Below are 15,686 nucleotides of genomic sequence, written 5' to 3'. Positions count from 1 at the left end.
TTCAGTAGACTTTAGTGTTATTGTATAGACTATTAACAGCTTAGTTTAATAGATCGAGTTGGATTTTACAAGACTCAAGCTTCGGACAAGTGGGTGATGTCTCAAACTGTGCCAAGAATTTTACACCTTAATATTTTTATGAAACAAACTGAATTCCAAGTTCTGATATAAGCCGAACTTACGATCTTGACATGGCTTCTTAATCACTGGTATAATCTGTTGTATCAATGGATGACTGTCTGAGGAGCTTCTCTTGTATTTCTGTCTTCCACCCCTGACTCTGTCCAGACGAACACCTGCAAACCATGGAAACAGAAATCATTCTCTGCCTGTTCTTTGAAGGAATGCTTGAGTCTTAACGCATAGTGAATATGATGACTCTTATCTTCAACAACAGCCATAATAGTGGGTATTCTAATCATCAGTCAGGCTACAGCAGTATGCGTGAGATTGTTTTTCACAAGCATCAGTGACAGTCAGTCCATGCAGGAAAAACATAACTCACGATAGCATTCCACGGATGTGCGAGATATGGCCCTCCTTATAGCAAAGAGTTAAGGCGTTAAATTCCCTCTGCATTGTTCAGGAAAATTTGTTTTCCTTCCCAGAGAATAGAAAGTCAGCTTTTACAATTTGTCTCAAATTTAGTCATTGACACCAGAGAAAAACAACAGAAGACCCTTCACTTTTTTAGCAATAAAAGTCACATCCCCCACCCCTCTGTGCCCTTTACTTCTGATACCTGGACCATTATTTTGGCTGGTAAATTGTCTCCTAACACATTAAAATTAAAATCAATCTGAAGCTCTGTTATAGACCTGTTCCTCTGTCCCTTGAGGTTCCATGGTTTTTCTCATAAAAGTCACATACTTGGCTTCTATGGGGAGCAACTCACTAGACACTTCCCTCTAAAAAATAACGTCGTCCAAATTACCATGTTATCAAGATGCGAACCAATGGTCGAATCTCCAGAAATGACGTCATCATAGAACAATGTTTTATCGTGAATTAAAACAAGCTTCGTTCTTCATTGTCCTTTGCAGTTTATCACCTGGTAATCTCATGTATCTGAATAAAGGTGATGCTTTTGCCTCTGTATGAGTTTGATAATGTTCCTCATCTATGCCTCCTCAGTGACAGAAACAAACCAAGGTCTACCTATTCAGTCTTGCTTGACAACGGTATAAGAATCTATAACCAAGTGTCACAATTACAGCATAATAAAGAAGATGTTATCTATGAAAAAAAATTGTCTACTTTGTCATCCATTCAACTTCCAAGAATTGCCTATCAAACAATTTACCCATTTTGTGACAACATCCAGAAAAGGCTGAAAATATTTGACTCCAACTAATCCTAAGGAAGTTTAAAATACGGTGTTCTGTCTGAGGTCTGAGGGCAGCGATGCTACTGCAGTAATGTCATTGCCTGCAGTGCAGCTTGTGCTAGTTAGTGTTTATGATGTTTGACATTTTGAAATCCTCAGAGGTTGAGGAAAATCAACATGTTCATTTGGGATAAAACATAAATGAAGACAGTATGTCCAGTATGTGGCAGTTAAGGGACTTTGGGGGATTTTTTATTCCTGATCTTCATTAAGGGATTAATTTTCTATCAGCAGCTTTTCTATTTGATAACCTATGAGGACATAAGAGGAAATTAGTGTATTTCATTGATCATGGAGGAGCAATATCCTTGGCAGATCATTTGTTTTATTCATCTCCTACATGTCTCTGTGGAACATACATACACCTACTGAGAGGAATATGTTACTTGATATTAAAAGGGGGATCAAATCATAATCAACTATCACTTTTCTACCAAGTACGTGGGAAACTGTCAGGGGCAGGTGCAACTCATTGCATTATCTTCATTTACTCCTCCCCCCCCCCCCCCCGATTCAATGACAAGAGGGGAGTCTAGTTTGTTTAAGGACCGGTCAGGGTCAGAGGGTATCGGTTGAGGGTCCAAAAAAAATATGTCAGTTTCTAGGGGAGGGTCATAAAATATATTACACGTACTTGGGGTAAATAAATGGATTCTGTCTTTTCAGGGTGAATCATGGAAAAAATGTGGGACGGTTATCCAAAAAAGAGACAAGTATTAGGGAAGGGTAATTATTTTCTGCACATTTAGATTAGTGCATCAAATCCCTCGGATCCACCTTATGTCTGCTACATTTCTGAAGCTTTCTGTTTATTGGTGGGAGATGGGTTAATACTCATCCTTAACCACATACAAAATACTTATCATGTTATTTTAGGCTAGACACCAAAGCTTAACTCTAAAAGAAACCTTCTCAGGCCTTTGTAATTGAACTATTCTTAGCTTTCAAGCTACCAGTCTAGCCGGAAATTGAAGGCTTCCTTTTCCCAAACCATGACTACTATCTCTATAACAAAATGAACAAGTCAAATAACACTTCATTTAACACAAAGCTATATCAGGCTCTACCAGTAACTACACACCCTTAGTTAGTGCTTAGTTTGTAAACACAATATTAACAAACACCATTGCAGGTGAGACCTGAATACATCTGAGCTGTGATGAATTTACAGCATATTCAGGGTTTTTATAAGCTTTGATGAATTGAATTTCAACAAACGTTCAAAGCCTTTTTCCACAAAACACATGCTTAAATCCTTTTAAACCAAACAGTGTTACTCAAACCATTTCACAAAATGTTGATTAATGTTTAAATTCAAGACAATAAAGTATAATAATAAATTAGTACTTATTTTTTTTCCACATATATTTCTCAGGAAACAAACATTTAAAAAAACAAAATTCTCCTGTTTACCTAGGGAAAGATAAATCAAAGAAGACAAAACTTTTAATATATAAACAATTTAAATTAAAATGGATGGGGTCCACATTATCTTTCCAAAATACTGACTATGTGGCTTTCAAACATACAATAAAGCCATTACAAAGTCATGTGACTGCACAAGGTCAGCTTGATCGGGTCACGATGCTCTAGCAAGTGGGATGATCGTGCAACTGCCCTTTGGGGGAGTCTTGTAAGTTGTCCTGCCAGTCTAAGGGTGCCCACCCAAACGAGGTTGACACAACACTTGTCCAACTACCACCTTACACCTATCTGCAACAGAGAGATCCATTGGCTGTCTTCATGTCATCACGTGTTCGGTCTCCCACAAAACCTGGGTTTAGATCTTATTTCAGTGTGGCTTACATCTCTTACACTGAATGACAACGTTAGCTGTGTAACAACCCAATGTTTTGATGGTGTGTGCACTATGGATGAATAACAACCAGAGTATTCATTCTGTTTGACAGATGAGTTTGTGATTACAGGAAAAGGATATTTTCAACATCACTATGAATCACAACTGTCAATGTCGGTACAAACAATGACGTCATTTTAAATGTATAACACTACAAATTATTAAGGAAGAGAATATATGGATGTTAACTTTTTTATTATGAGGAGTCACAACGTTTCGGAGTATATGCTTACGCCCTCATCAGATGAAATTATTATTCATTCCTTATTTCATACCAAAGGAAAATGAATACATGACACTTTTTTAAGGATAGCAACTTCTTTTATTTTTTGTACGGCGTTTCAGAGCTACTTCTTGCCCCTCCATCAGGTGAATACCTATCAAAGACATCAAAGCAAAAGTTGCCTGAAGGATTCAAAACTTCTTGTGATCGGGTAGACTGCAGAATTTGACCTATCAAATATTTCAATATTTCAATTCTTCATTTCAGTACAGTTACTTACTAGCCCCTTTATCAACAAGCATTAGAAGGACCAGACACTGTATACAAATGTCGCAATGACAGAATGATGAAAGTCCATTGTGTCTTAATTGATATATATTGCCTATATCAATTTCACATCATATTTTGATATCAACTCCTTCAGCTTCCTGGTTTTTTTCTCCATAGTAGTTGTGTCACTATTTAACAGTTACCAGGACAACTTTGTACTAGATGGTTGGGGATTGGTCAAGTTTACCTTTATGTCCTCTTTGTAATCTAGGCATAGAAGATGAATATCATTTTACTTTAGCATGTCATTTCTAAGACACCTCTATCTGCCCAAAATGTAGTGTTATAACCTAAGTATGTATAAATATAGAAGGCTTCTGTCTTCGAACAATGTAAGATTACTGAGAAACTTATGTAAATATCTCTGTCAAAGTTCTGAAAAGTGACAAAGTTTTGCAAATACTGGAATAATATGATGTGAGTTGAAATGAATGAACTTTTGTACCATGGTTACATATATGAATGAACTTCTCTGTATCCATATGGGCCAATGGTCTTCATAGAAATACAAACTTGACTACCATCTGTCATTTTTTGTAGTGAGTAGTTTTTTTATGGAAACAGATCAACACTTTGCAAAACATAGCATCAGTTATCAGAAACACTGTACTACATATGTGTCAGATAGCATAACAGATTGAAGTTGGCATATTTACCATTGCAATACCAACCTTAGCCACCATGCATGTTAATTCAAAAAAGAAATAAAACCATTAGTCCAAGGCCCTATTCCCCAATAGAAACAGTTGGCAGTTCTATCTCCTGTGCTAAATCAACGTATGTGGCTCTTATCTGAAAAGATATTTTCATCTGATCTGCTGGCCAATTAAAGGTTTATAGGGGGATGTAATGTGCTGATTTGAGTGAAGGAGATCCCCTTTCCTTCCTGTACAAGGAATGGCATCTCTACAGGCAGAGCCGACCATGGCTCCTGATGTTTAAACAGCCAGGTGTGGCAACAGATACCTTCAGGCCAAGCTCCCTTCATCACTTCCACAGAATACCAACAAAGCACCCCATACAACACTTCACTGACATTTGGGATGTATGTTACCATAGTAACGGTGCCTGGCTACCTGGAAATAAGACAAAGCAGTGAGAGACAGGTGGAAACAGGCCTCAGTTACCAAACATTGCTGGGATTGTTGCCCAGGCTGGCCTTCAAGGGTGGACGGATGTGACCTGCATATCTGAGGTATGGCAGAGGTCTGTGGCTGGGGCAAGGCTGTATTCAGACCCATCATGTGGGGGTGATCACATTCTCGCAGTCAGAACATTATGTATTGCCTGGGTTGTACTTCTTAAAATACTGATTAGGTCGATTAAGACATGGAGACTCTCTGATGGGGTCAACGATCCTCATCTGAATCTGCCCAATAGCCTCCTCATCTCTTGAAATCAAAGCATGATGGATGGTATCATCTTAGCTGTGTGATTCTCAGTGTAGTTGTGTCATACTTGGCATATCAATCAATGTACTCAGCAATGAGCCAGTGCAACTCCCACAAATGTTATCACCATTTCTGAGAGAGGGCATGGCAATTTAGTACTGTATGGATTCAGAAACACCAGCATATCAAATTAAGGTCTCAACAAATTCACTTTATTATTGCTTTTTGTAAAGGTTTTGACAGACATTTGATGAAGTAGTCAAAATTGAAATGACAACAGCAATTGTTGTACCATTAGTAATTATGTTAAAGTTACAAAGACTGACCACAAATTCCCTGGGTTGTCATGAATACAAACAAACATTCTCATTAATTATGTTCCCCAACAGAGACTAACAGAGCAAATTGTCTGATTTTGTACCAGAATTGAATTAAAATCGTTCAACATGTTTCTTCTATTGATCTTGGACTATTTGGTCAAAGAAAACAACCATTTAAAGTGCATTTTGTATTGATATTCTATCTAAATCCCATTATGAAACAATAAAAAATTTGGCAACTAAAATTACGTCTATTGAAGAACTATCCAATTTTTAAGCAGATGTTCTTGAAGACATCGATGTCATTTCAACTGACATGGGATTTTATTGAAACTCCATATGGAGCTAAGCAAGAGAGGCAATGGACGGAAAAATTTGATTGATTTTAACTTGCGATAAATTTTCCGAGGAGATTCTCCCTGGCAAGGGGATAAAAGCCAACTTTCCAAGCTAATCTTGATTTCTGGTTTTCTGATTGTGCCCAGACTGTTGGTGGTTGGCTGTCAGTTAAAGGAAGAGTGGAAATGACAGGCTGTGCTGTTGTTACGCCATCAATTACCCCAACCCCACTTTTCACTGAGGAGGCCAAAGGCGGGGGCACACAAACCCTGCAAATCAATACTTTACATGCAAGTCCAATGACGACCCAAATCCTACTCCAGCAAGCAGAAGAACCCAAACTGACCTCCCCCGACATGTAGGGAGCAACCAGTATTGATAGTTGACTGGTAAATGCTGTCGGCCTTGGTTACTATTCACGTCAGGCAGTGCTAGAACCATCCCAAATCAGATTACTTTGGAGAAGAACTTCTCTCTTTGCTGGTAGTCTGATAACCTTTGTAAGGCTGAACTATTTCAGCAAAGCAATCATTCTGGCAATAACTATCTTACATGATTGTTCATTCCAGTTTCCACTCTATGGTCAGCAAAAGAGGCTGTCCACATGAGCCCCTAAATATGGTGACAGGCCTTGTTTCTGTGGCCAACATTACCAACTCCGGTCCGGTAATGGAATGACATAGCATGAAGTTTGTGAGGAGAAATGCTCATATTGTTAACGATACTTATCATATACACCAAAAAACAATTTGCTCAACTAGTCTGAACACACAACAGCCCTTTACTGGATAAACTGTGTTCGAAGTAAGTGTGGCCCAGGGCTTCTTGAGAATTGCTCTGATAGTATTTGAATCTAGGCGCTCCCTAAATCTTTGATTTTTTAATTTAAGGCTTTTTTGACAAGGACCACTTCCACGTTTAATTTTGTAAATTGGATAAAAATGATGTTTCAAATCTCATCCAAGAGCATCTCAATGAAGTTTTACACCCGTTTTAGCAGTTTTCTGTCAAATCAACTTAGGGTACACCAACAATGGGCTACCAACATTGTGCCCTGATTTGAAATGAGACTGGTATTTGAGTTGACAAACAAACTCTTTAACCACGAGGATACCCCAACATCTACTGCATCAAAAAGAATCAAACAATCACTTCCTTCCCCACCAATACATCCAAGAATTTCTGGAATTAATATTTAATCAATATCAGGGAATTTGAAGTTACCTCACACCATCCACTAAATCTGTTCCAAAACCAACACACCAGAAGCATCTTGTTGTTGCTCCCCATAATGAAGAGACATCCAAAGCAACCATTACCACATCACTGGAGACAACCACAGTCATCTCTGACACAACAAATCATGAAACAAGGGACATGAGAGAATGGAGAGAATCAACTATGTCTGCAGTCATGACAGCATCCATATACTTAGCCACACTTCATCAATATCCATTTTCAAGTCTGCAACCGGTGCAGGGATGTCAACCGCCACATAAACGTCTTGTCTGGCGTCTTCATTACCAACCAATTGACGTCTCACATGCCTCAACAGCATACCTTCTAATTTACCCCAAAGTATACTTCAGGCTGCGGTGATAGATAAGGGCCAAGCAGATTTCCACCGCCAGATGATGACATATATGGCTGTGTAAAGAACCATTCCCACCACATTCAGCTGGTGTAGCTGACTAGGTTCTTATGCATTTGAACATGACTGCACTCCAAATAGCAGTGTAAAGACTGTGATGCCGAAACGTGGTCGTCCGCCACTCATTGTCACTTCACACCTATCATAAGATGGCTTAATGACCATCTTCATAATCTGTTTCAATTGCGTAAAGATACTGATCTGCAGGGTTTTATGCGACGCACAAATGTGCGTCCTGTACACGCAAATGTTGAGATTGGAAGCAGAAGAATAACATACAGCGTCCCGAGGGATGCACAATAATATCATTGAACCTACAGCGCATCAAGAGCAGTTATGGGTGTTTGTCATTTCATCCGTCAATCATTACCACTATCAAGAGGATCATCGATTCATTCCAGGCTCCCAAGTAATTATCAAAACGTACAGTACATGACACCACATCATTTCATTACTTTACAGGACCCTCATATAGCCTGTAAAAATTAATTAAGGTCCTCTGGACCCCCACTTTTGAAAGTCAAGGTAAAACTCTGAATACGTTGTATGGAAAGGGTTTGAAATTCACTTAGGTCCAACACCAAGTTCAGAAACGACTCATCACATGTCCTTGTGGACTACTACTTTAACCATTACCGATGGCATCTCTGTAGTGAAACAATAATGAAAATATTTAACACAGAAAGTGTTTTAGTTAAAATGAGTGATGGAATGTTGTATTACGCCACAGTCATCAATATTCGATTTGGGCTAGGAGAGAGAGTGTTCGAAAGTATGACCAACCATCCCTACTACAGGGGCAGACAACTGATGGATTGTGTCCAAAATGGAGACTCATTATGAATGAAATTGCAAAATCCAATGCCGATATGACATTTAATTTTAACTCACTCACTGTAAAACCAAACATGCAAATTGTTAAAAAATATATATATATATTAACATGAGTCTTGATGAAACACTGTTCCTACAGGCAGGGGTACTGGGGACCTGTTCTGACTGGGAATCCAGGCTAAATCTCTGTTCAATTGTTATGATCCAGACTAACATAAGGAGGTATAGTTTAGGCCAGTATTCTACTGCAGCATGTTCACAAGAGGACACAAAATACATTGAATACGGTACAGAATTTCAGAGCTTTTCTAATTATTAGATTTCACTGATGGATGGTTTCAGTTTCCAACTAAGAAATCGATCACAAATGCTCACAAACTATTTTCTAAAAATAGGAAGTATTTTCTAATAATAGGAGTTCAATGAAATGAATTAATATGTGGTAATGGAGTTTTCAAGGTCTGCTGATATAACAACTTTTTTTATGTTTTAGTTTTAAGAAGGTTTTAGTTTTTATTTATTGATAATTACATGAAGACTACTGAGAAAGATTTTCCATTTCAATCATGAATTGTCATTAATTGATAAAATATTTTTCAAACCAATGATCAATTTTTGCATTTTCTAACAAGTCGGTTGCAATAACTTTCAAGTCTCAGCTTGTCTTTAGTTGTGTTTAAAATTAAAGGCAGGTCCTGGTGTCCTTACATTTTACTCATATATATGTGAATCAAGGGAACCATTAAATGATCACTTTTACCATTGGTATTATCACAAGGAACCCTTGACTGTCATGCATAAAGACTGTCATGCATAATTGTTAGCCTGTTTGAACACCATTTGCAACAGATTTGAGTGTAAATGTATTTGGACCATAATTAGCAAAGGTAGATTCTACAAGCCTTGGGCTTGGGACTTAGTGTTCAAGTAGCAGACTGAAACAAGATGAAGGAGTCAGGCTTTATGCTGATTTGGCATTATTGCTGCAGTATTACAAAATGACACACCATGAACGACTCCACTCCATCCATTTGACGAAACATTTTGACAAGTAAACACCCTGACAACTGGCTACCCAAATGCCCTCCTTATTCACGTGTCGAACAATAAACAACTTATGGATACATATTTATTCATGTCAGTCATCAATGAATCTGTCTATCAAACTAGGAGAAATAATGGGCCAGGTATTTGGCAGGTCGTTTTGGTTTCGTCAGGGCTCAGTAACCAGGGTCCCCGGGCATTCTAGCGCACCATATAATATGTTTGTTTGTTTGTCAGCAATATTCCAGCTATATGAGGATGGTCATATAATCAAGTCTGGACCAGACAATCCAGTGATTGATATAATGAACATGAATCTATGCAATTGGTATACGATGACACATTATCCAAGTCTAAGCAAGCCCAACGGCCCTATCCTGTCAGTCGCCTCTTACAACAAGCATGGGTTGATGAACACCTATTCCAACCCAGATCTTCACGGGTCCATGTGATATGTATGACAATACCTTAATCACTCCCATGCTGTCTAAAGCCACAGCAAAAGGAAATGTTTACATTGATGCTTTACAGGCAATAAAAATGTGTCTATCATGAATGTGTAAATGTTCAACATGAGCAGGCTGTTTTGTATAAGCTTCTGCCTTAGCTTAATTGTGATCTAAATACACCACAATGAATATGCACTGACACATCAGGACAACACATGTCAACAAAGATTCATTGCCAGAACCCAGTCTTGTTAACCTTTATTTTTTTTACCAACATTGGAGCTGCATGTCATCAAGGAATAACACGTTCCAATAATTATAATTTGCTGGCCTTTTCTACTTTTGCCACATATGCCATATTTCATTCTCTCAACCACACCCCAGAGTTCTCTTAATCAGCAATATCAATTACTTCCTCACTGAAACATCCATTTCATAGCCAATAGCGTCCATCATCATAATAACATCGAGAACATTGACAATATTCATTAGCTTTATTTTACCATTTAGTTAAAATTCCATTCATGTAATGAATGCAGGTTCACTAAATGAGCTTGTATTTGAAGGTTTATTGAGAAGCTAAGTAGCTTTACCTTTTAACGACCTGTTATAATTTCTCAGAAGAGTATGCTACAATGGTATAAATAATCCAATACATTGCCATAGGAGCTTTGTTAGGTTGAGAAGTACTATAGCATACTTTCTACAAAAGGTCTACAAGTAATAGGGTCCTAAGATCTGTTCTTACCTTCTCTAAGCATGCCAACTCGTAAACATTTTTGAAACCGGCAGGCTTGACATGCCTTTCTTCTTCTTTTGGTGATTTCACAGTCTTGACTTGCTGGGCAGGAGTATTCAATATTTCCTACAACAGAAAATAATAACTAAGTCCCATTCATCACAGTTGTTGACAGCCCCACGATTTCATTTACACTTTATGAGGTAGGGCTTAATACTACTTCAATAGCTTGTATAACAATCATCACATTTTGGTGAATATTTCTCTTTTGAATATTCAAGAGTTGGCTCTGTAGTAATCATTTCACAGTATATAGCTTCTAAATCTTCCACCGCATAGTTAGAGGAGAAAAAGACAAGCAATTAATTCACACATATAATCCAATCATTTTTTTAGTTTTTAATTAACAATCAACATCTCAGTAAATTTGTTGTTTACCTTTAATCACGTACGTGCAGTGCCATACGTCTTGTCAATTTGTTATCAAAGAGGCAATTCATGAAATAACCATCAACAAACTTGTAGTCTTTACAAAATTCTACTAAAGCTTGGTTTTTTCAAAACTATTAAGTGGTAAAAAGTCCTAATAATTTTTCTTTGCAATAAAGCAGCTGACATTCCCCAAACAAAAATCAATCTAGTCCAACTTGAACCTGGCATTATCATGAAATCACAGCAATTGTACGCTTATCGCTTCCTAACAGTCAATCTAAAGCCTTGGGCCTATTCAGAAACCCAACACGTTTATTACTATGATTAGTGGAACGTATTGGATTTCTACCATAAAGCAGGTTGAGCCATGTCAACACTAGTGTGCTTTGCAAGGAAGTAGGTACAGTCCTACAAATGCTGGGGTTATATACATGCTATGTCACACAGCTGCACAGAAGAAATAGCACAACACACAATTTGTCACTGAACTTGACTTCAGATGTACTCCCAGAGGTGTGATAATACATTTTTCATGGCTCAAGGCCCTAATGACCATGGGATTGGAATCTGATAAATATAAAAAATTGAAATCGAGATCTTTCACAAAAACATGCTAAATTCAATTCATTCATTGATCCTTGATAAAGCATGGAACTGTGAACATGTGAAAGTTGCTCTCACCAATATTCCACTGGGAATTATTACACTGAAATTTGAATTTAAAGAACAGAGGTTTTGATACATTCACTATTTTCGTATTTTAAAACAATTCTTGCTATATCTCAAAGCTCAGTTCATGTAAACAAAGACCCCAGCGAGATAGCTCTCCTGAGAAATAGTTATTTGAATTCAATAAAGTTTCACTTTCCTTGATCAAAAAGAGAGCTTGTTCCCATACCTCAGTAAACTGTCCATAACTTATAATGCTTTCTCTCAAATACCTACCTCCTTGTTTTAAGCACACTAGACATTTCCATAACTTTCCATTTTCAAATGTCAATGACAGAATTCATTTAAATCAAAAGGACCAGATGTGCAAAAGGCGGCACCATCAGTGTCAACTCTAACTTAATTCAGATCATGACAGATGAAAAATGGAGGTCATAGCAGGACAGTGCATATTCAGCGCTCAAGAGCAGAATTAACTCGGCAACATGGTTGGTAGGTGTAATTCAGGTCATGATGACCCAAGCCTGTGCAACTCAGTATGTGCCCAAAACTCTTAGGCTTCTAGCCCAAATTTGGCTCTTAGCACCATTTTAAGTGGATTTTAGTGTTATTATATGGACTAATATTTTCTGAGCCTACTAGACCAAACAGATCTTTACTTGGGCTTCAGATTAGTGGCCATAATCACTGACTGACAATTGGAATATATTTATATAATCTAACAACTCTTCGGAAATCTGGATCACTATGTATTTTATAGTCTTCTTGAAGATATAATTACCATTAATTCAACAGTTCAAATATTCATTTTACTACCATGACATACTGGGAATCAGCTTGCTCACAAAACATTAACCACCTAATCCTCATTTTAGTTGACAAGAACACAAATCTGCAAGAGTTAAAGAATTCATAGAACTATAAAATATAGAAGGTTTTCATATAATTATATACAGGAACATACGACAGAAACTGATGATAGTGGGCTAGCTTTGTTAGCACCATAGCCATGTTGGTAGGTTTCACCAGAGTGGTAAACGTCTGAGACCTGCATTACTTCGGGCTTTCCTCCCATGTTAAGCTAAAACACTGTGACATAACTGGAATAATGTTCAAAGTGGTGTTAAACCCAACTCACCCATTGACTCACTCATAATAGTGATGTAAATGAGTTGCTACACAGTAGAACTATGCTTCCCCAGAATTGCCACAGGAGATGAATACTTAGTAAAAGTTTGTGTGGTTTGCAATCACCTTCACATTCTTCTCTAGATACACGACACGCACTACTTGTTATCACACAAAATATACAAAGCAGCTGTGATTTGAAAAAAACTTCACTTCCATTTCTCAATCCCCTTAGCAGTTAGCTACATTAGTAGAAGGCCTGACAAGACAAATAGTTCTGTACTGGCTGGGACCCAAGCCTAAAGAGGGCCTCTATACCACAAGTACATATTTCAAGAGGTAAATACTAACATTGCATATCACAACAGATTATAAGAACCCATCTGAACTCTACAACTGCCAGTGTAATGTGCACAATCTTCTTATAGCTGTCTTGTGGGGGATTTTCTGTCTTTTTTCATTATTCAGATTTAAGGTTGATATACAGATCAATGTGTAAGACCTACGGGGCCTAAGATCACCTTGAATCTGCTTCAGTGTAGTTAGTTCCATAACATGGTAAATGTTTGCTCAAGAAAGTAACTAAGTGTTAAGACTTATTCAAGTATCTTTTTCCTTCATTGACAATCAATCACAGCAAACCAGGGACTGATAACATGAGCACTGATCAATGGGTAGACACAATCTGAGGCAGGTAACAGAACCTGACTACTTGATGGTTTGGGGTTTGTTTTGTTCCGTTTGTGAGGTGAGGTGAAATTGGGTTTAACGTCGCGTCCAAGATTATTGCACTTATATAGCGACGTGCATGCACGTGTATGTGTGTGTGTAGCTGCTTGTACTAGTCCGGACTGATGCCGATTTATAGTGCTAGCTCACTGAGATACCATGCCGCAGTTTAACAGGAATACCCCACTCAGACACAGTATACTGACTCCGAGCCGACCAGTCCTTGATTTAGCCCCTTAATGTCGAGCGCCAGACAGGGTAACAACAAGTACAATCTTTGAACGTCTTTTTGTATGACGCGGCCGGGGATCGAACCCCGGACCTTCCGCTCTCCGTGTTCCGTTTGTGGTTTTATCACCAGTTTAGTCAGCTTTCATGGATAGTGAGTGAGAGAGTTACGTTTAACGTCCCATCGGCAATATTTTAGCCATATCGTGACGATTTATGGCAAGAATGAGGTAGGTACCTGATCTGACCCAACCTCCACACAAGGTGTGTGACAATAGAATGTACAGTTGGAGCAGTATCGCCTTTTCTACCACAGGATGACCCTGTGGAGATTCCAGTTTAGAAAAGGTCACCAGCAACCATAAGCTGGTTTTGAGAGCGACCAAATAGATTGGGTGGTCAGTCTCGGCAACTTGGTTGACTGTGTGTCTTCATACCCTGACAGCTTGAATCGACACCCACAGCCTGTCATATCCATAGCACAATCTGAGCAATCAAAGTCAATCCCCAGACCCAAACATCCTCCTATTACATTAAAGTAGGTCCAGGATACTGCAACTTTCGAAGCTTAAGTGTTATAAAATTCTGTTTGGTCCAGCAAGCAGAGCCTATCATAGTCCATATACCAACACTACAATCTACTGGAAAGTATGCTACTAGCATCCAGTTCAGGCAAGTAGATTGCATACATATTATTATCCCACATTTTTACATCACACTTCTGAAAATTCAGATCACACATGCCAAATCTTGTTCCACACACCAGTGTAAGCACTATGAATATAGTAAGTCTGTGTTTAATCACACAAGTTAAGATAATCGTAGTACTAGGTTCTCTTTGTTATCCTAACTGCTGCTTACAAGGTTACAATTTCAGCACCACAATTGCTTAATGGGCTGCTATTGTAGCACTTAGACTTGAAAATCTGTAAGTTTGGGAGTTGCGACAGCTGTGGTGCTAAGATGGCTTCATTAAGGGGGTCCTAATAACTTATGATCTCATAATGCCATACTGGGAAACAGCTGTAGCCTATCACACTTAAACAAGTGGTTGTCCTATGGATAGCAAGTGCATGCAAAACCTATGCATGTGGAGACATTGCAAGAAACTTGTATTGCCACCTGTCACTCATCAGTATTCTTCGATCGTTATCTCAACAGTTGCTACACATAATGACATTGACACATAACAACAAGTGGTATTTACATAGAAACAATTACATCCCATGATCGAAATACTGTTATCTAATGTCTTGGAGTAGTATAAGCTACATGGTAAATTGATATGTCAAAGTAAGGTTACAGATATTCATATTTCCTATGCACATAAAAAGCTTTCACATAATATTTCGTTTCAGTTGTCAACACAGTAAATACCAAATGTTTTTCTATGGATGGAATGTTTTTATAGGAATATCAAAAATATTCTTTTGGATTTTTTTTCTCAATTTTGTTAAATGGTTCACCTAATACATACAATTTTGAATCTATATATCAGTGTTAGTAACTGATACAGCATGAACTTTAGGTTCTAGAGATATCCTAATGATAGCCTAAGATTCCAATACAACAGCAGCAAATCAGAAAGACTAATTTAAAAACTGTATTTATGAAATTATAAGAGTCTTTGGTCATAGTATTGATTGTAAAGACCCCCTCTCTGAAAGCTTTCATTCTTAACTTTGATTTTCATCCACAGTTTTGAACACTTTTAAAGCAGTTAGCCCACACCTGGCTCTAAGCATCATTTTCAGAAAACAATTATTATTTTTTGTGGACAATTTTTATCTGAGCTCACTTGCCCAAACATAATCTTACATGACTTGGGCATCAGTCTAGTGGCTTAAGTAGTAGACTGCTGATATGTGTTCACTGAAATTTTATTGCTGTTGAAAGTTTCTGACAATGTAATCTTAAAACCCAATTGACCTACAT

General features: G+C 37.9%; 1 protein-coding gene across 5 annotated transcripts in view; it reads right to left on the bottom strand.

The window, feature by feature from the left end:
• Window positions 1-15,686, bottom strand: part of LOC124119631 (steroid hormone receptor ERR2-like) — a 56,130-nt gene that overhangs the window by 16,342 nt on the left and 24,102 nt on the right. For all 5 annotated transcript variants that reach the window (XM_048402888.1, XM_048402886.1, XM_046482219.2 and 2 more), the window contains exons 3-4: window positions 10,575-10,691; window positions 183-296 (exon numbers count right to left, since the gene is read on the bottom strand). In XM_048402888.1, the coding sequence (XP_048258845.1) occupies window positions 183-296; window positions 10,575-10,691 (231 nt within the window). The remainder of the gene's footprint in view (window positions 1-182; window positions 297-10,574; window positions 10,692-15,686) is intronic.

This window comes from Haliotis rufescens, unplaced genomic scaffold (assembly GCF_023055435.1).
Source record: "Haliotis rufescens isolate VD_foot unplaced genomic scaffold, xgHalRufe1.0.p SCAF_3, whole genome shotgun sequence".
In the NCBI taxonomy this organism is placed as follows: domain Eukaryota; kingdom Metazoa; phylum Mollusca; class Gastropoda; order Lepetellida; family Haliotidae; genus Haliotis; species Haliotis rufescens.
The sequence above is the reverse complement of the archived record's forward strand: the minus strand, read 5'-3'. Positions and strand labels throughout refer to the sequence as shown.